At 42.2% G+C, this 21,073-nt stretch overlaps 1 protein-coding gene across 2 annotated transcripts in view; it reads right to left on the reverse strand.

The window, feature by feature from the left end:
• The window catches only part of PUS7 (pseudouridine synthase 7), a 57,389-nt gene that overhangs the window by 16,169 nt on the left and 20,147 nt on the right, over positions 1–21,073 (reverse strand). For both annotated transcript variants that reach the window (XR_009542051.1, XM_060157260.1), the window contains exons 6-7: positions 14,602–14,713; positions 12,352–12,429 (exon numbers count right to left, since the gene is read on the reverse strand). Coding sequence is in view for 1 of the 2 variants with exons in the window: in XM_060157260.1 (XP_060013243.1) it covers positions 12,352–12,429; positions 14,602–14,713 (190 nt within the window). In the remaining variant the exon portion in view is untranslated. The remainder of the gene's footprint in view (positions 1–12,351; positions 12,430–14,601; positions 14,714–21,073) is intronic.

Consider the following 21,073-nt stretch of genomic DNA (forward strand, 5'->3'; position numbering starts at 1 on the left):
TTACATTATAAATTGTTCAGCATCTTGCTTATATTCACTGAAAAAATGCATATTACAGACTTGGCTTATGCATACAGTCCTTCTAGAGCTGCCTCACTCTGTGTACAGCTTCGAAGAATGGCTGCTGCACTGCCTGGATCCTTTCTCTGACCTTTATCTGACCAGTCCCCTGTGATGGGCATTTAAATTGCTACCCATCTTTTGCTATTACAATCCATTCTATAACACATACCCTCGTATAGACTTCTTGGTGCATCTACATAAGTGAATGATTCAGACAAGCCCCTAGAATTAGAAGGCAGGGATCTTAAATTTTAACGCCTATTGCCCTCCAAAACAGTTACACCAATTCACACTCACACCATTAATATGTAAGTGCCTACTTCCTCAGGCCTGTGTCTCCTCACACAGGATGTTATAAACCTTTCTGAGCTCTGTCAGGCTGATAAGTTAAAAATGCTACCTTGGGGCTTCCCTAGTGGTGCAGTCGTTAAGAATCCGTCTGTCAGTGCAGGGGACACAGGTTCGAGCCCTGGTCTGGGAAGATCCCACATGCCGCGGAGCAACTAAGCCCACGCGCCACAATTACTGAGCCTGCGCTCTAGAGCCCGAGAGCCACAACTACTGAGCCCACGTGCCACAACTACTAAAGCCCACGCACCACGATGAAGAGTAGCCCCCCGCTCACCGCAACCAGAGAAAGCCCACAGAGCAACGAAGACCCAACGCAGCCAAAAATAAATAAATTTATTTATTTTTAAAAAATGCTATTTTGATTTTTATCTGAATGCTTACTATGAGAGAAACTAAACATTTCTTCATTATCTTGACTGTGAAGTACCTGTTCGTCCTACTACTTATTTTTTTATTGGATTGTTAATATTCTTCTGTTTTCATATATTAAGGAAATCTACCCTTTACCACATAGCTTGCAAATATTATCTCCCATTTTGTGAGTTTATTCATAATATTTTACACTTTAGAAAATTTCCCAACTTCATGTTAAAAAAAATCAAACTGGAGAAAATTGGCAACACTATAACGAAAGGTCTTATACCTCACCTGTAGATTTACCAATTGCTAACCATTTCCCAGATTTACTTTACATATATTTCTAGATATATGAACACTCACACATTACACATATACGCATACATACACACATGCAGGTAAAACCTATGTATTTTTCTGAACCATGTGAGAGTGACCTGCAGACTAGGGACACCTCACCCCTAAAGTGACTGCAGTGTGTCTCCTAAGAACAGCAGGGTCTCCCACCAGTCACCCTCACAAAGCCAATGTGAATTCAAGGCCACTGCTGAACAGTCCACATCCAATTCACCCAATTCCCCCAATAACATCACTTAGATTTTTTTTTTTAAACCTCCTTAAATTCAGGATCTAATCAAGAACCAGGACAATCATTGTTTCCTCACATTAAGATGCCCAGATTTTGGTGGGAATATCACGTAGGTGATGCTGTGGCTTTTTCAGTGTATCACAGCGAAACGGTACCTCTCTCTCCTTTCCCTTTTTTTAGTTGGTAACCTGTGGGGTGACATTTTAAAAATTCTGTGACTATCCTCTTCCCCCATAGTCTTTCATCCAACTGTTTAGGTACCCGAGGATAATTTTTTATTATTATTTTTTTTTTCGCTGTGCTGCATGTGGGATCCCAGCTCCCAGAACAGGGATGGAACCCGCACTGCCTGCATTGGAAGCACAGAGTCTTAACCACTGGACCAGCAGGGAAGTCCCCCAAGGGTAATTGTTGGCTGAGGCAAATATTACTGTGTTGACTGCAAAAGACTGTTTTTCTATACCCACCATTCCTCCTATATTAGCTGGCGTTCTTCTACAAATAGGACTGTACAGTAAAAAATTTTTTTTTCATTTTCCCATTTAGGTTGTTAGATAATATAGAGCAGAGTTTTCTGTGCTATACAGTAGGTCCTAGTTGGTTATCTTTTCTTTTTAATTTTATTTTGATTTAAAAAAAATTTTTTTTTATTTATTTATTTTTGGCTGTGTTGGGTCTTCATTGTTGCGTGTGGGCTTTCTCTAATTGAAGAGAGTGGGGACTACTCTTTGCTGCGGTGTGCAGGCTTCTCGCTGTGGTGGCTTCTCTTTGCAGAGCACAGGCTCTAGGCATGCAGGCTTCAGGAGTCGTGGCTCGCAGGCTCTAGAGCACAGGCTCAGTAGTAGTGGTGCCCGGCCTTAGTTGCTCCGCAGCATATAGGATCTCCCCGGACAAGGGCTTGAACCCGTGTACTCTGCACTGGCAGGCGGATTCTTAACCATTGTGCCACTGGGGAAGCCCTGGTTATCCATTTTAATACAGCAGTGTGTACATGTCAATCCCAAACTCCCTAACTATCCCTCCCCCCTCCCCTCCACCCTGGTAACCGTAAGTTCGTTCTCTAAGTCTGTGAGTCTGCTGATTTTCAGTTAGTTGAAATTTAGTTAGTTGCATTTTAGTTAGTTGAATTTTTTCCAAATAGCTCTGGGATTTAAGTCTATTTAGGAAGGGTGTCCCTCGTCAGAGATTATTTTTTTTAAATAGTATCCCCAGGTATAAGTAGAGTACTTTTGCAGTTGTTGTTGTTTTTTATGAATTTATTTACTTATTTATTTATTGGCTGCACTGGGTCCTCGTTGCTGCGCGCAGGCCTTCTCCAATTGTGGCGAGTGGGGCTACTCTTGGTTGTGGTGGCCTCTACCGTCACGCAGCACAGGCTCTAGGCGCGTGGGCTCAGTAGTTGTGGCTCGCAGGCTCTAGAGTTCAGGCTCAGTAGTCGTGGCACACGGGCTTAGCCGCTCCGTGGCATGTGGGATCCTCCCGGACCAAGGCTCGAACCCGTGTCCCCTGCATTGGCAGGCGCAATCCTAACCACTGCGCCACCAGGGAAGCCCCAGTTATTATTGTTTTAGAGTAAAAAGGGTACTTTTCCTTTTGTCTCCTTCTGGCCAACAGTAGTGACGTACTTTTCATCATGTCTCATTTACAGCAGTGCTGGCCTCCATGCTGTCCCTAACACACTAATCTTGACTTACTGGTCTTTTAAAGTCTACAATGGTTGTGGCAAAGAAGAAAAGAACTCTGGTACTGGAGTCCCAGGGGCTTTGACTGGCAGTTTCTGTTTACTCTCCCCAGTCAACTACTGATGCCCAAAGTGGCTCGTTTAGAGAGGAATGGGAGGAGGTCAAGTTCTCCCGCTCTGCTTTAAATTTTGGACTCTCTTCATCCTAAGCAACAAGGAGGTTAAGGAAAAAAGAGGGGAAAGCTGTTCACACACAAGTCAGTAACAGTATCAGCTGCTGCTCAGTGGCTTTGGTTCTGCATTTTAAATTATCAGCATACACGTATCTTTTGGCTTTTTGTCTTTTTTTAAAAGGCAGATTGAGGAGTATAAATACTACACCCAGGACCTGGTTACAAAAGATAAATATTCATATTACATCTATCTGTAATATCATATATCTCTCTCTCTCCATCTATCTTCGCAGTGACACTGTGGCTGATACCGCCTTTCAAATGGCTTTGTTAATATTTGGCAAAGCTTTGCCTCTTCCAGTGAAGACATATAAAAACTCAGGTAAGGAGTCAATTCAATTTTTTTTTTTCAGGTGGCTACTCAGTCATTTCAACAAATTCACTGACTCAGAACTTTTCTTTGGGACTTCCCTGGTGGCACAGTGGTTAAGACTCCACACTCCCAATGCAGGGGGCCAGGGTTCGATCCCTGGTCAGGGAACTATATCCCACATGCATGCCGCAGCTAAGAGTTCACATGCCACAACTAAGGAGCCCACCTGCTGCAACTAATAAATTAGAAAACAAACAAAAAAACCAACACTCTTCTTTGCTTATTTTAAATGCTACTTGCTTACACACTAACTCTGTGGATATATCTGGGTCTGTAATTATTCTAATGCTACCCGTTTATGTGCCAGTATCATATTGCTTTAACTGCTATACTTTTTTGGCCGTGCCACGCAGCATGTGGGATCTTCGTTCCCCAACCAGGGATCGAACCCATGCCCCATGCCTTAGGAGTGTGGAGTCTTAACCAATGGACTGCCAGGGAAGTCCCTACTATACTTCTATAATATGCTTTAAAATATACTGAGGCTGGACAGCTACATGTAAAAGAATGAAATTAGAACATTCTCTAACAACATAAACAAAAATAAACTCAAAATGGATTAAAGACCTAAATGTAAGACCAGATACTATAAAAATCCTAGAAAAAAATATAGGCAGAACATGCTTTGGGCTTCCCTGGTGGCGCACTGGTTAAGAATCCACCTGCCAATGCAGGAGACACGGGTTTGAGCCCTGGTCCGGGAAGATTCCACATGTTGCAGAGCAGCTAAGCTCGTGCGCCCCAACTACCGAGCCTGCGCTCTAGAGCCCGCGAGCCACAACTACTGAGCCCATGCGCCACAACTACTGAAGCCCGCATGCCTAGAGCCCATGCTCTGCAACGAGAAGCCACCGCAATGAGAAGGCCGCACAACAGAACAAAGACTAGGCCCGGCTCGCCACAACTAGAGAAAGCCTGCGCACAGCAACGAAGACCCAACGCAGCCGTAAATTAATTAACTAATTAATTAATTATTTTAAAAGAACATGCTTTGACATAAATCATAGCACTGTTTTCTTGTGTCCATCTCCTAGAGTAATGGAAACAAAAGCAAAAATAAACGAATGGGATCTAATTAAACATAAAAGCTTTTGCACAGCGTAGGAAATCATAAACAAAACAAAAAGACAACAGACTGGAAGAAAATATTTACAAATGATGCAACCAACGAGGGCTTAATTTGCAAAATATACAAACAGTTTATATAGCTCATTATCAAAAAAAAAAAACAAAACCAATCAAAAAATGGGCAGAAGACCTAAATAGACATTTCTCCAAAAAAGACATACAGATGGCCAACAGGTACATGAAAAGATGCTCAATCTTGCTAATTATTAAGAGACATGCAAATCAAAACTACAGTGAGGTACCACTTCGCACCAGTCAGAATGACCATTAAAAAGCCTACAAATAACAAATGCTGGAGAGGGTGTAGAGAAAAGGGAAGGCTCCTACACTGTTGGTGGGAATGTAAATTGGTAACAGCCACTATGGAGAAGAGTATCGAGGTTCCTTAAAAAACTAAAAATAGAGATGCCATATGATCTAGCAATCCCACTCCCGGGCATATACCCAGAAAAGATGAAAACTCTAATTTAAAAAGATGCATGTGGGCTTCCCTGGTGGTACAGTGGTTAAGAATCCGCCTGCCAAGGCAGGGGACATGGGTTCGAGCCCTGGTCCGGGAAGATCCCACATGCCGTGGAGCAACTAAGCCCGTGCACCACAACTAATGAGCCTGCGCTCTAGAGCCCATGAGCCACAACTACTGAGCCCGCATGCCTAGAGCCCATGCTCTGCAAAAAGAGAAGCCACCGTAATAAGAAGCCTGCACACCGGAACAAAGACTAGGCCCCGCTCGCTGCAACTAGAGAAAGCCCACGCACAGCAACGGAGACCCAACGCAGCCAAAAATAAATAAATAAATATATTTAAAAAAAAAATGATACATGCGCCCCAGCGTTCATAGCAGCGCTATTTACAAGAGTCAAGACATGGAAACAACCTAAATGTCTATTGAAAGATGAATGGCTACAGAAGATGTGGTACCTACATACAATAGAATATTACTCAGCCATAACAAAGAATGAAATAATGCCATTTGCAGCAACACGGATGGACCTGGAGATTATCATACCAAGTGAAGTAAGTCAGACAAAGACAAGTATTATATGCTTTTACTTATATGTGGTAAAAAAAATATACAAATGAACTTATTTACAAAACAGAAACAGACCCACAGACATAGAGAACAAACTTATGGTTACCACAGGGGAAAGGGGGAAGAGAGGAATAAACTGGGAATGTGAGATTAACATACATACAATACTATATATAAAATAAACAACGTCGTACTGTATAGTACAGGGAACTATATTCAGTATCTTGTAAAAACCAATAATGGGAAAGAATCTGAAAAAGAATATATGTGTGTGTGTGTGTGTCTGTGCATGTGTATATATATATATATATATATATATAAGTATAAAACTGACTTTGCTGTACACCTGAAACAATGTAAATCAACTACACTTCAATAAAAATAAATTAAAAAAAATAAAAACAGGTGGTAAGTTAGAGAAATCGATTACTATAAATCCAGAAATATCTTAGGGTGGAAAGTGTAGTTAAAATGTTTTACTAGTCTAAGCGTACAATTTACCCCACAGCAGAAATCATCATGAGAATGTTTCAATAAAAACATTTTAAAAATGAAAATCTATATGTATTTATACATATATTTTTTATTTTTATAGATATGTCATATATATATACTGAGGCTAATACCCCTTTATTAGTCACTTTTTCCAGAATTTTTATGGCTAGTTCTGTGTCTTTCCCACATTATGATCAGCTTGATTACACTGAAACATTCTATTGGAATTTTCATTAGTATCAGCACAAATTTATACATTTGTTCATTAGAGAACATTTATATGTATCCAAGAACAGGTTATAGCATTCATTAATTCAAGTCCTTTTACATCGATCAATAGCATTTCAAAGTTTCTTCATAGAGAGAGATCTTATACTTTACAAAAATCTTTGTTTCTAGGTATGTTCTTTTCTTTTCTTTTAAACTTTTTCTGTGTAAAAGAGTTTTTTCCATTATAATTTCTAATTGGCTCTCATCTGAATATTGATTTTTGTACATAATCTTTCCTATCTTGTATAACTTTCAGTCAACTCCTTGCGTAGAAACAATAAAATATCAGTAACAAAAACTGCAATTTGGCCTCCTCCCTTATAATTTTTACACCACTTATTTCTTAATTTTGTTTTTTGTATTACAGTATGCCTAGAACAATGATAAATAGTGGTAATAGTGTGGTCATCTTTATTTACTTTGTTCCCAGCTCTAAGAAAATGCTCTAGTATTTCACCATTAAACAGGACATTGGTTTTTCATTTGAGACTTTCACACTTTGCCCTTTCCTTTAATAAAGAGCCTTTTTGAAAATTACAAATAATCTAATATGGTCAAAAATAATTCATCAATTGGAATTTACTTATTTAGCCATTCATTTAAGATTTTCCAGTTTGGGTCACCTGGGTTGTTTACAATTTTTCAAAATCACAAATAATGCTGCACAGTGTATCACTGTGCCTAAGAAAGCCGTTTTAAGTTTTTCTGAATTCAGACTTCCTCTGAAAAGACATCTACGCTGAGAACTACCAGAACAAAGAGCGTCTGTGCTTCACTTTGTTGAAAACACTTCTCTCTTTACTACTCTGGACTGTGCAGTGTTTTTCAGCCTTGGTCCTTAAGCACATTCCTGCTGGCTCTTGTTATGAGGAGCCATGTTCCAGCTTTGCCTGGAAATACAGGGGTTGGGAGGACCTGGATGCGGCTCCTGGGCCCAGGGCCTGCACGAGAGGCTGTTCTGCCCCAAAGTGCCTGGTCTATCAACCCAGAGCAGCTAATCATGGAAGCAGCCCCACAGAGGTGTGTGCCCCTGCTCTGCAGCCTCTGAATTTCCAACATTACATGAAAAAGTAGTGGGGAAATTTTATCTTACTCCCTTGTTAAAAATATGCTGTTACTGAGTTAAACTGTTTAAAATCCACCGATATAATACCAGTTTGCCATTTCATCTCAGAGAATTCTTGTTTCCTTGCTGAGAATGTCCCCATACTCCCTGAAGACAGTCAATTCCTTGACGCTATCAATCAGTCTTATCTGTTTCCTGGTTCAATATGAGCAGAAACAGCCTGACCAAATTTCTTGAGGAAAAAACATTTGTCATTATTCCATTAATTATTGTAAAATGTAGGAAGCTAGCCTGAGAAGTGGGCAAAGCTCATACTCCTTTACCCTCTCCCCTGGCTCTGAATGCCCTGTCCAACCCGAGTACCAAAAGGGTGTAAAGTGGGTCTATACCAGCCTGGGCCAGCTGCTCAGAGGCAGCAGATCCAGGAGAAAAAGGGCACCACGTCCTTGACTTCAGATATGCAGGGACAATGGGAGAGCCACAGGGCATAAATTAATCCAGAAACAGTATCCTGGAGTCCAGGCAGGAGAGGATGGAGGTGAACAGAGGGAGAACCAGGAGGACAGAACCCCTCTTTGGTCAGTAACTACTGTTGTAGAAACGAATGGAATATTTAATAAGAGTCAGGAGGAAAGAAGGAATCAGATAAGCAACTTGGCAGCTCTGGAGAGAGCTTATGAAGACTGATGCCCAACAGCCATGAAAGACAGCTCTGTTCTTTTTTTTTTTTTTAAGTTGAGCTAAAATTAACATAACAAAAAGGTTATCATTTTAACCATTATAAAGTGTACAATTCAGTGGTCTCTAGTATATTCACAATGTTATGCAACTGTCACCACTATCTAATTCCAGAACATTTCTCTCACCTCCAAAAGAAACCCTACACCCACTGACCCCATTCCCTAGATCTGCGGCTCCTAGCAACCACTAATCTACTTTGTCTCTACGGATTTCCCTATTTGGGACATTTCATACAAATATAGCCATATAGTATGTGGCCTTCTGTGTATGACTTCTTTTATTTAGCATAATGTTTTAATCCATGTCATAGTATGTATCAGTACTTCATTCCTTTTCATGGCTGAATCATATTCTACTGTCTATTCTTAAATACACAACATATATTTCTGAAACCCACTAGCACAGCAGAAAGCAAGAGCTACACTCAGTTCTCAGTGGTGTGGGTGCCCCCTGAGAACTGATGGAATGAAGCTGACAATACTTTTCACGGTACTGTTCATAGTTTTAACTTTGATGATCCTGGATCAAGCTCTTCGGCTGTCAGTTCACAGCAATTCTGTGAGTAACTTGGGACGACCAAAATCTTGCGTTTAAACATCAGGAGCCAACCTAAGCAGCATGTTGCACAAAAAAGCCTTTATTAACAAAGCCAGGGAAATACTGGCCCAGGCTCAGAAAGGAGACTGGCAGGAAGAGGCAGGAAAAGAAACAAATCATGCTGAATGAGGCTGTTCCTGCTTGAGATCCTGTTAAAACTACTAGGTGACTTTGGAGAGTTACATGAAGCTGAAATGCTGCTTATCCGGAGGATTGATCAATTCAGCAATAATTAAAATCCTTGTGTGGCGGAGTGGGTTTATCCTGTCCACCAGTTCTCACGGGAAAGGCCAATCTGCCCAGCCCCACGTACCCATTAAGCAAACGAAGGGTGCAGCCTGCATCCGCAAGATAAGTGCTATGTGCTTTCCAAAGGCCAGCACTGAGGTGTCTAATATGGTTTCTTACTAAGTCAACAGGAAGATGATAAAGGCAGCAAAGGTCTGTGAATAGAGCCGCACTGTGATCAAGTATGACACCTGGTGGCTGACGAAGAAGAGAAATAAGTACCTTCACGCTTCAAAGATGTCACATCATAAAATGCAACAGAAAATAACGAGATGCCATTTTTTGACCCTCAAATTAGTAAATTATCTTTTTCTTAGATCGTGGTGGGTGTGAGGGAGGGTCCCGGAGAAGAATAAAGGTGATAAACTGGCACCACCTTTCTACAGGGCAAGTAGACTCTGCTAACAAAAACCCAAAACCTAGAATTTCACATTCCCTTTAAGGCAGTAATTCCGCTGCTAAGCTTATCTTAATGAAGTTGTCACAGATGTGTGCCAAGATTTAACTCCCAATATGTTCATCATGGAACTGCTTATAATAGCAAGAAATGGGAAACTATGTGAACATTCAGAAATAGAACCGTAGTTCATAAATTAGGATGCATCCATATATTTAAATATCTTTTGCTACTTATTGACAGGGAAAGAGGCACATCATTTATTGTTTGCAAGAAAAGAACACATTTAAAATAAATATTTCGGTTTATAAGGAAAAAAGAGTCCCCTACAAAAATATACCAAGCCGTAAGCAAAGCAATCTCTGAGGGAGTACAATTATGGTGGGACTTTCATTTTCTACCTAGTTCCTTCTGTGTTGAAAACAAATTGAACCAATCCTTTTTTTTTTTTTTTTTTTTTTTTTGCGGTACGCAGGCCTCTCACTGGTGTAGCCTCTCCCGTTGTGGAGCACAGGCTCTGGACGTGCAGGCCCAGTGGCCATGGCTCACGGGCCCAGCCGCTCCGTGGCATGTGGGATCTTCCCGGACCGGGGCACGAACCCATGTCCCCTGCATCGGCAGGCGGACTCTCAACCACTGCGTCACCAGGGAAGCCCCTGAACCAATCCATTTTTTAATTTACGTGGAAAAATTCCCAGAGCTGGCCGGCCGGAAAGCACAGGAGTTGACTACAATGGTATTTCAGGACACCAAAGAGAAGGCAAGAACCTTCTGTGCCCCCCATCCAGAGCATGGAAAGCCCAAGCCCTCGAGTCACTGCTGGTACACTATTGTCAGGAGCTGCTGACGAGCCCATCACCCACAGAGGCTGTTTCAAATCTTCACACTCTTTTAAAGCTCCCTTCCCCACTCCTGCCCCCTATACTCTCAGGAGACGACCCCACGTTCCATGGATCTCAGGGAGAGAGAGACCAGGCCACCAGGAGAGAGCACTGGCATCTTCAGGTGTCTCCTCCCGCTCTCCCTCAAACACAGCGACACCACACCACCACTAGTGAAGTCGCGGAGAGATGTTCTCACCCTGCCTTTACTATGACATCACGCCACTGTCCCAGGGTCAGTGAAGGAAAGGACCGGAAAATCCATTAGGATGCAACCGGGAGCTCAATCCTGACATTATCTCAAATGCATCAGAGGAGGGGTGGGAAAGGAGCCAGATGGCAGGTGACTGTGGAGCGAAGAGGAGGCGCCACCTCAACTTCTTTATGAAAAGATGGGAAAAGTACAAATACATACATGCATTTGTTTTCGGCGGGGATAGCAAGCATAGATGACTTTATTTTTCATGACAAAATTAACATACGGTAAACCGTACATACTCAAAATGTACAAGTTTTAACGTGAATGTTAAAACCCATGAAACCATCACCACATTCAAGCTAATGAACATCTGCATCACCCCCAAAGTTTTCTCCTGCCCCTTTATTTCTCCCTCCCACCACTCCTTACCTCAGGGGGTGCATGAGGACAGAAGCCTGAGTTTGTCCAACTTCCTCCTTTCCCTCTGACCTTCACTGAACTGACTGGGTTCAGGCCCCTGTCCTCCGCCCCAGCATATGGCAGTAGCCCCGATCTCCGTTCCATCCCTCTTGCTCACTGACAACCCCTAAGCCTGTCCCTATACACGACTCCCCCTGTTTAGATTAAGGTCAAGTCCAAGATCCTAACATGACCCTCAGGGCCCTTCAGGATCTGGACCGTGCCTACCCATCAAGCCTTATTTCCTGCTAAGCTCCCACAAAACTCAAACACCTGCCAGGTACCAAATATGCTATGCTCCCCAAATCCTTTCCAGTGTCTTTTCACAAGCTCTTTTCTTGGTGTGGAACCAATAACCCTAGACCCTCCCAGCCCTAGGAAACTCCTACCCATCCTTCTAGAATCTAGACCAGTGATTCTCAACCAGGGGCTATTTTGCCCTTCAAGGGACATTTAGAAATGTCTGGAGACATTTTTGTTTGTCACAATGCTGACATCAGTAGAGGGAATGCTACTGACATCTAGTGGGTAGAGACCAGGGCTGCTGCTAAACGTCCTACAATGCACAGGACAGCCCCTACAACAAAGAATTACCCAGTCCAAAATGCCAGAAGTGAAGAGGCAGAGAAGCCCTCATCTAGATGCCATTTTCTGTGAAAACCTCCCTGGCCTGCCCCCCACAAGGAATGCCAAGCTCTGTCATCAGGTCTACCCTAATACCCCAAATATACCTCTATTTTAGCATTTATCTCACTGTGCAATAAGTTCTGATTTATTTTTCTCTCTGCCATCTTTTTCATCTGTATATCTCCAGCGTGTAACAAAAGACCTCATTCACTGTTCTGTAATTTTAAATAACTTATATTTAATAATGCATGAAAAAGAGAGAGAAAGGAGAGAAAGAGGCACTTATTCTCTTGACTCTACCACAAAAATCCTTTAAAAATTACTGCAAAACATTTTGGCTGCAAAAACATTAGAAAATACAGATAAGGAAGAAGAAAAAAACAAATAGAAAAGCAATCTTTTCAATAGGCAGAGGCACCATCTAAAGATGGAAGAGGTAAACTCCACAAAGCAAATCCAAGAACTCTGAAAGGTGGTGCTTGGAGTTTTGCAGTACGAATCCTGACATGTACTCACTACTTACTTGAGAACAGCAATCTCTTGAACGGTTATGGCCCTTTTATCTTTGGTTCCCATGTAGGAGAATATGTTTGGCTTGACTCTGATAAGACAAAAACAAAATCATCTGAAGTCACGTACCATTAGGAAATCATGCTTCTCATAAATTAAGATTTAAAATAAATATACTTAAAACCGTAACAGAATAAGAGAAGAGTAAGGACAAACTTTATTTAAAAATATACCCAGGAGGGCTTCCCTGGTGGCGTAATGGTTGAGAGTCCGCCTGCCGATGCAGGGGACGCGGGTTCATGCCCTGGTCCGGGAAGATCCCACATGCCACGGAGCGGCTGGGCCCGTGAGCCATGGCCGCTGAGCCTGCGCGTCCGGAGCCTGTGCTCCGCAACGGGAGAGACCACGACAGTTAGAGGCCCGCGTACCGCAAAAAAAAAAAAAAAAAAAAAAAAAAACCAGGAAAACATAAATTAGTGTGCAAGCTAAGAAAGTAAATGATGCCTGAACAATTATAAAGCAATTATACTCCAATAAAGGTGTTTAAAAAAAAAAAGATGCCTGAACAACCCCCTCCTTAGCTGTCCATGACTTTTTTAAATTATTTTTTTAATTTAATTGTTGGCTGCATTGGGTCTTCATTGCTGCGCACAGGCTTTCTCTAGTTGCAGCGAGCAGGGGCTACTCTTTGTTGCGGTGCACGGGCTTTCTCTAGTTGCAGCGAGCAGGGGCTACTCTTTGTTGCGGTGCACGGGCTTCTCATTGCGGTGGCTTCTCTTGTTGTGGAGCCCGGGCTCTAGGCACGCAGGCTCAGTAGTTGCAGCTCGCAGGCTCAGTAGTTGCAGCTCACAGGCTCTAGAGCACAGGCTCAGTAGTTGTGGCGCGCGGGCTTAGTTGCTCCGCGGCATGTGGGATCTTCCCGGACCAGGGCTTGAACCCATGTCCCCTGCACTGGCAGGCGGATTCTTAACCACTGTGCCACCAGGGAAGTCCAGCTGTGTGTGACTCAAAACATTTGTACTAGCCAGCAACAGAGAAGGAAGTAATGCACTTCCTGTTGATTACATGCAATTCATTAATTACATAACTGTGAAGGTAAAGAAAAATACATTCTAGATGTATCACGTACCACTTCAAAAATTTTATACCTTCAATTTCAAACAAGTTAATAGTAATGTGAATTTTCCATAAATACATGCTATTTCTTTGTATAAAAGCCAAATGCTAAAACAAGGATCGGAATAGTTTTAATATGAAGATATAAGTGAGCCAGTTAACCAAGAAGAATTTTATAAAAACCGCTCCACGCGAACAGGAAAGAAACGGGAAGAATTTCTTGAACTCTGAGCAATCCCAACTCCAGATCTCAGGGGAGCTCCCTCCCCAACTGCCTACTCTCCCGGGTTCAGGTACAGACAAGGAATCAGAGAGAGCTAGCAACCAGAGTAAAGTAAAATGCTACTTCAAATGGTACTGTGTCCTATGGACTAAACTGTGCTCCCTTAAAATTCCTATGTTGAGGCTGTGACAGCCAGTACCTCAGAACGCAAGTGTATTTGGAGATAGAGCCTTTAAAGAGGTGATTAAGTTAAAATGAGGCCCTAATCCAATTAGACTCGTGTCCTAATATAAGGAGAGGAAACATGGACACACAGAGAGACTCCCGGTCACAGACACACTCAGAGGGAAGACCATGAGAGAACACAGAGGAAGTGGCCATCTGCAAGCCAAGGAGAGGCCTCAGAAAAAACCAAACCTGCCAACACCCTGAGCTTGGGGCTTCCAGCCTTCGGACTGTGGGAAAATGAATGTCTCTTATTTAAGCCACCCAGTCCGTGGTATCTTGTCAAGGCAGCCATAGCAAACTAACACACTGTGTGCTGTGTTTAAACTGGGTTAAATATATATCAGAAAGCAAATTTCCATGCATACAGGTTTGCTATGGTACCTATACCCATTTCCAAAAATAAAATGGCACCTGGCTCATCCTCAGAGACCCAAACTCTACTATATTTGCACTCCTGTGAGAAAATCTGACTGGTGTCGGTTTCCAATCTAGTCTATCTCCTGGAGTTAAGAGCTTATGGTTTAGTAGCAGTCCTCTGCAACCACATCAAAGTGTAGGCTTTAAGGGAAGAAAGTTAATTTTTATTTTCAGCTAGGTGAACTGGTAACTCTCAACTACATGTAAACCACTTACTTAAAGAATTTTCATTTTGAATCACTGGCAATATGCAAGGAGGTTAAAGAACAAAATACTAACCTTAAATATTTAGACAGTAGATTAATAGCATCCATGGTGTCTTTGTTTTCCTTGTACAGTAGGAAGTGGCAGTAACTTCCCCTAGATTTTGGCCAAGAATGTTTTCTTGGATCTTAAAAAAAAAAAAAAATTAACTATTATATACACCACAGTAAAAGTTACCTGAGTTCTTATGAAACCCCACAAGATCATTTTTGCTAGAGAACCTTTGAGAGAGAAATCAGATCTAGTCTGACAAGAAATATGGGTTAAGTGGTTATACCTTGTGGTCTACAGTTATTAAACTTTCTGTGATTGGATACTTATCTGTCTGTATTTAAAATCAAAATCGAGAAATGCAGGTGGTGTGACAAATGACTAAACCTAACCAGCAATCTTCACACAGAGAAACACAGAGGGGTCCACCATTCCCCAGTGGCTTACTTTACAAGCATGTGTCTGAAAGGGGGCCGCCTGGCCCTCCAGAACGTATGCAGGCCAGAGGGAAACAGCAGTCATGGCAGAGCCTACAAGCTTTGCCTCATCTCCCCAGTCAGGTGTTCGCACAACAGGCTGGATGCCCCAGCAGGGTTGGGGATAAAGCTTGTGAGCAGCTGCCTCAGTGACAAGTTTAGATTTTCCAAAGGCCACTTCCATCGCAGTTTAGCTAATACTAGATGGTTTGCAAAGGTCTACTGGACAGAGAGAGCAGCTGGCATCCAATACCTAATTGTCATTCTTGGGGGAGAGGAGACTTTAAAAATTAAGTCAGGTTAAATATTAACTTCTGAGCCACTATTACGTCGATTGCTCAACTTTTTAGAAACTGGCAAACATTCCGAGACTTTGGAAAATCTGACTTTTAAAACTGTTCTTCCAAACGAACATTAAAATTACACTACAATCTAGAAACATATATTTAAACAATATTAAGATTTTGACTTCAGTTGCCCAAAGAGCGTTCTGAAAACTCAACACTTTGGGAGAAATGTGTAAGCCACAACTGCAGGTCCCAGATGTTGTACAATAATGTTCGTGAGTCTTGTGTGACACACAGCTGCAGCTGTTATATGAACGCATCTAATTCAGTTGATTTCTGTAACTATGAAAGAAAGACTGTGAAAAAATATTTCATATAATCCCCAGAAGTCTTCTTCTTTTAAAAATGTTCCTTTGCCTTTGTCCCTTTAGCATGAACTCATGAATCCTTCATCTTCAAAGACATAAGAAACTTCTGACACTAAAGTTACTTGTACACCTGCCTTTGCCAAGGGAAAAAGCACTGCGTCACAGGTTAGGGATATAAGCTACAATGTAAAGAACAAATTGACCAATAAGCTGTCTTGGAAAACTACCATAGCGTGTATGCTTAAAGTATTACAGAAAAAGCACTGCAAGTATTTCTTGGGCTCTTGGTATGAATTCCTCACAACTCATCCTCAGAAAATTGTGACCAGGGATATTATTTTTGGTTTTCCTTCCAGCTCCCTACATTTAAGCAAAACTGTCTATACTTAGCACTTGTGACAAAAATCATTGGCATTTCATTTTATCTACATGAAACGCCAACCGCTCTTACCTGCTGCAGTTCTGACCTCTGTCCAAATGCACAGCATAAAGAGCACAAGAGAGCAGTATTTAATTTATAATAATATTAAAGTGCTTTAGAAGTGAACATGCAAATGATCGCATGGAAAGTTTCTACTGAGGACTCCTACAGCGCCTGGTGGTTATGTGGTGGGTTAACAGCCATTTAGACATTAACAATGGAATGTCGCAGAGGCAAACAGTGAACAAGCAGAAAACTCACCGACAGGTCCAGGCCTCCCTGTCTCAATCCCCTCACAGTGGCCTGTCCACTCACCCTCAAAAGCTGCACTGTCTGTGCCTACAGGATGTAGCAAAAGGTGTAAGACTGGATGCAAAATGCCTCCCCATCCAGAGATTTGTTTTCTTAAATATGGGAGGACGTGTACCAAAACACTATTTGTGATTATCTTTCAGTTGTGAGACTGCAAGTAATGACTGTTTTGCATTGTGCTTTTCTGTGTCTTATGAGTTTCCTGCACTGATTTCTTTGAAAAAAATGAAAAAAATTATTATGGAAAACAGTTCTCAAACTGATAGATTAAAACAGATTTAAGAGACTTACCCACCGAATGCAATGTTCTGACCTTGTTTGTATCATGATTTAAACAAGTCATCTGTATGCAAAAGGCATTTCTGAGACAATCAGAGAAAAACTGAACATGCACGGGGTATGAGCTATTAAGAAATTACTGTTGATTTTGTGGGGATATGATAATGATTTAGGGTTTTAGTTCTTATCTGTCAGATACATACTGAAGTATTTACGAGTAAAATGAAGTACTACGTAGAATTTTCTTTAAAAACACTCCAACAAAGGGAAAAAAAGTGGGAGGAAGAGGTCAAACAAAACAACAGAACGTTAATAATACTGAGGATGGTTGATGGGTACACAGGGGTTCAGCATACTACTTCCTTTATTTGTCTGCATGTTTGAAAATGTCCATAATAAAAAGCTTTAAAAAAATTTGTGATAAAAATTGATGAAGTGTAGCTACATTTTCCTCTAACTACCCTTTCAGTACGCTCAAAATTAACTATAGTGGCAAGAAATAAATGAAACCGCAAGACTAAAAAACTAAATGCTATTACACCTTAAGAGAAACCATGACAACTGATATGAGTTTGGCTCACAAGCATGCATCTTTTATTAGCAAATCCAAGCAGTGAGCATGCATTCAATTACCTCCTCTGCAAGTAACAGACATAAGGATTCTTTTTCCAAGTGCACTCAGTACACAAACTAGTAATAAGCATATGCATTGATTAACTGGGAATGTTTTTGAATAATGGACAATCGGTGAGTCTCAACTTATTTTGGGGAATTTGTTTGACTTCATAAAACTCCAAATCCTTGGAATGCTAGGTAGCATAGATGGTAGCTTTACAATTTAAGTGAATTTAAAATAACTTTCAAACATTTTTGAGACACTCTGATTTAAAATACTAATGCAAAGAATTCTCAGGCTAGGAAGCAACCTTCTGATGGTCTAATATGGCAGCCCCAGGAGAGGAGAAACAGAAATTAGATAAAAAAAGAAAACCACATTCAGGAAGATTCATGTATTGAGCACAGAGATCCTCATGAATAAAGAAGGAAAAATGTTTGTAGCTCGAGAAAGATGACAGGATGGGTAGCATGCAGAACATTCTTTCCTTCTTATTCAAGTCCATTTCCCCTGCTGCACCTGCACACCCACCCTGCAGCTTCCCCAGGGGTTCTGCTCCAGCCATCATCAGCCCCCTCCCTCTCCACTGGCTCTTTCCCGTCAGCATATCAATATGCTCAGGGCTCTTGCATTTTCAAAGTCAAACCTACGTCTCCCTCTCCTTAACCATGTTCCTTTCCTTTCTCCTTCTCTTTACGGTGTATTTCTCGCCTTCCATCTCAACCTACTGTGTAAACTGGTTTCCAGTCACTCCACTAGAACTGCTCTGGCAAAGACACTGATGATCTCCATATTGATAAAAATTAGTGGACATATTTCAGAGTTCCAATCTTGTTGGAACTGTCTGTAATATTTTCCACAGCTAACCACTCTATCATTGAAATCCCCTCTTCCTATGGATTGCATAACACCAGGCTCTCCCAGAAACTTAACTCTGTATCTGTCTGGCTCTTCTTCCTGAGTCTCTGTGGACTCCTCCATCCAGGTATGCCTCCTGGAAACCATTCATTTCGCACAGTATGGAGAATCTCTACATATTACATGGCACAAAAAAATTTTTTAACTTAAAATGTTTAAAAAGGTTTTTGGGGATGTATACTATCTATCTCAAAATGTAAGTTAATTTACCTGAGTATATGGTTTATGATAATGATGGTATTTTCAGAATAATACCATATGTATGCTTTAGTAGGTAAATCAATGTGCCCTATCAGACTGGATTAACACACAAAATAACGTCTGAGTTATAACAGTTGGTAATTTGTGTTTGGCCACCATGATTTAGAATCTACCACACCCGTGTTTTAGGATGCATGGCCCTATCTGAGGTAAAGAATGTTGCAAATCTGCTAGGACTTCCCTGATGGCACAGTGGTTAAGAATCAGCCTGCCAATGCAAGGGACGTGGATTCAAGCCCTGCTCCAGGAAGATCCCACATGCCGCGGAGCAACTAAGCCCGTGCGCCACAACTACTGATCCTGCACTCTAGAGCCGGCGAGCCACGACTACTGAGCCCACGTGCCACAACTACTGAAGCCCGCGCGCCTAGAGCCCGTGCTCCACAGCAAGAGAAGCCACCGCAGTGAGAAGCCCGCGAACCGCAATGGAGAGTAGCCCCCCACTTGCCGCAACTAGAGAAAGCCCGCGCACAACAACTAAGACCCAATGCAGGGACTTCCCTAGTGGCGCAGTGGTTAAGAATCCACCTGCCAATGCAGGGGACACGGATTCAAGCCCTGCTCTGGGAAGATCCCGCATGCCATGGAGCAACTAAGCCCGTGTGCCACAGCTACTAAGCCTGCGCTCTAGAGCCCGTGAGCCACAACTACTGAGTCCGCATGCCACAACTACTGAAGCCCACGCGCCTAGAGCCCGTGCTCTGCAACAAAGAGAAGCCACCGCAATGAGAAGCTCACGCACTGCAAAAAAGAGTAGCCCCTGCTCGCCTCAACTAGAGAAAGCCCACGCACAGCAACAAAGACCCAATGCAGCCAAAAATAAAATAAATTAATTAATTAAAAAGAAAAAAAGACCCGGGCTTCCCGGGTAGCGCAGTGGTTGAGAGTCCGCCTGCCGATGCAGGGAACACGGGTTCGTGCCCCAGTCCGGGAAGATCCCACATGCCACAGAGAGGCTAGGCCCGTGACCCATGGCTGCTGAGCCTGCGCTCCGCAAAGGGAGAGGCCACAACAGTGAAAGGCCCGCATACCGCAAAAAAAAAAAAAAAAGACCCAAATGCAGCCAAAAATAAATAAAAATAAAAACTTAAAAAAAAAAAAGATTAAAAAAATATGTTGGAAATCTGGTAGATAATGCATGACCCACCAGTAACAATTTATGTCAGGGTTTGGTAGTGAGGGAGCTCTAAAAACATTCTATCTTAGCTTTGCAATGAAGCTTTTAAAAGCTAATCCATTCAAATGCTTAGCAAGGTGGCCCAGGAGGATGAGCTGTCACTGGTATTGCATTCTGTTTGCAGAGGCACAAACAGCCATCTTCAGGCACCAGCTCTCCCTACTTTCTGAATGCTGCTTACTTTAGGCCACTCCCAGATTGCAGGGGGGCAGGGGGGGCCAGATCTGTAGAAGATACTCATAGGCTCTCAGGTGCCCATCTGGGTCCATGAGGAGGTGGGCGGGAACACGCAGATGGCAGACCTCTAGTCCATCTCTGACTATACGCCAGAGCCCCTCGAGCCCGAGAGGTCGCGATCTCCATCCAAGCACTGATTCAAGTGGACCTGCCTTCATGCTTTTTACAGTGAGAAATTCATACTTTACTGAAGATGTGAGAAGGGAAATGGGTGGGGGGCAGCAGTGTTCATGTCACACAGAGCTCAGCACCTCCCTTGGAAAACAGGGAAATTTTTTATTTGGAAAAAAAAGAAAGGTGGGTGTGGAATAAGCACAGAAAATGCAGATAAAGACAGAACACGAGAGATATGGAACCACTCACTTGAGCGGGCAACTGTACTGGCCACCTTGGCCTGCAAATGCCAACATCACAAAAATGCTTAGGTCATCCTCTAAGATAGAACAATCATTTCCAAGAAGTAACCAGTCAAAAAAAAAAAAAAATTGCCTTTTCCAATCTGCTTCCTCGTGACCAGTCGTCAGAATGAGACCCTGCCTCTTCCTCTTGCCATTGCAAGAGGGTAGCTGACCAACGAGGACTACATCTCTATAAAGAACACCTCCCTAGCAGCCCTTCTCAACCTGGGCTCCTCAAGAGAATGAAGACTGAATGCACCAAGGTATCTGCTTTGTGTAGGAAGTCACCTTCTCTCCTCCACAGCTAGATGAGTTACCAGCTACATGCCAATTGTGGGAGAATAGAAAAAAACAGCCATTCGCATCATTTCCCATTGGGCTTAATTCGCCTGGACAACCCTGGCTGCAGAAAAGCTGTCAAGGTTATATTTTATTCTGTGACTCAGACATCAAAGAAATATCTAGTACCCAAGCCGTTAGACTGCGGATTGAGAAATGATTAACAATTTGTGCCCTCCATCATTATAGGTCACGATAAAAATAAAAATAATTAGCAAAATTTCTATCTTATCAAATAAGGTACAACAAAAGAAGTATTGAATTCCAACTCAGACCTATGCTGGGGCCTAGGACTGTGTTGTCTACTATAGCAGGTACAACCCACATGTGGGCACTAATCCCTTGAAATGTGATTGGTCCAAATTGACATTGTCATAAATATAAGTATACACTGAATATGAAACGTT

This window comes from Lagenorhynchus albirostris, chromosome 8 (genome assembly GCF_949774975.1).
Source record: "Lagenorhynchus albirostris chromosome 8, mLagAlb1.1, whole genome shotgun sequence".
Classification (NCBI taxonomy): domain Eukaryota; kingdom Metazoa; phylum Chordata; class Mammalia; order Artiodactyla; family Delphinidae; genus Lagenorhynchus; species Lagenorhynchus albirostris.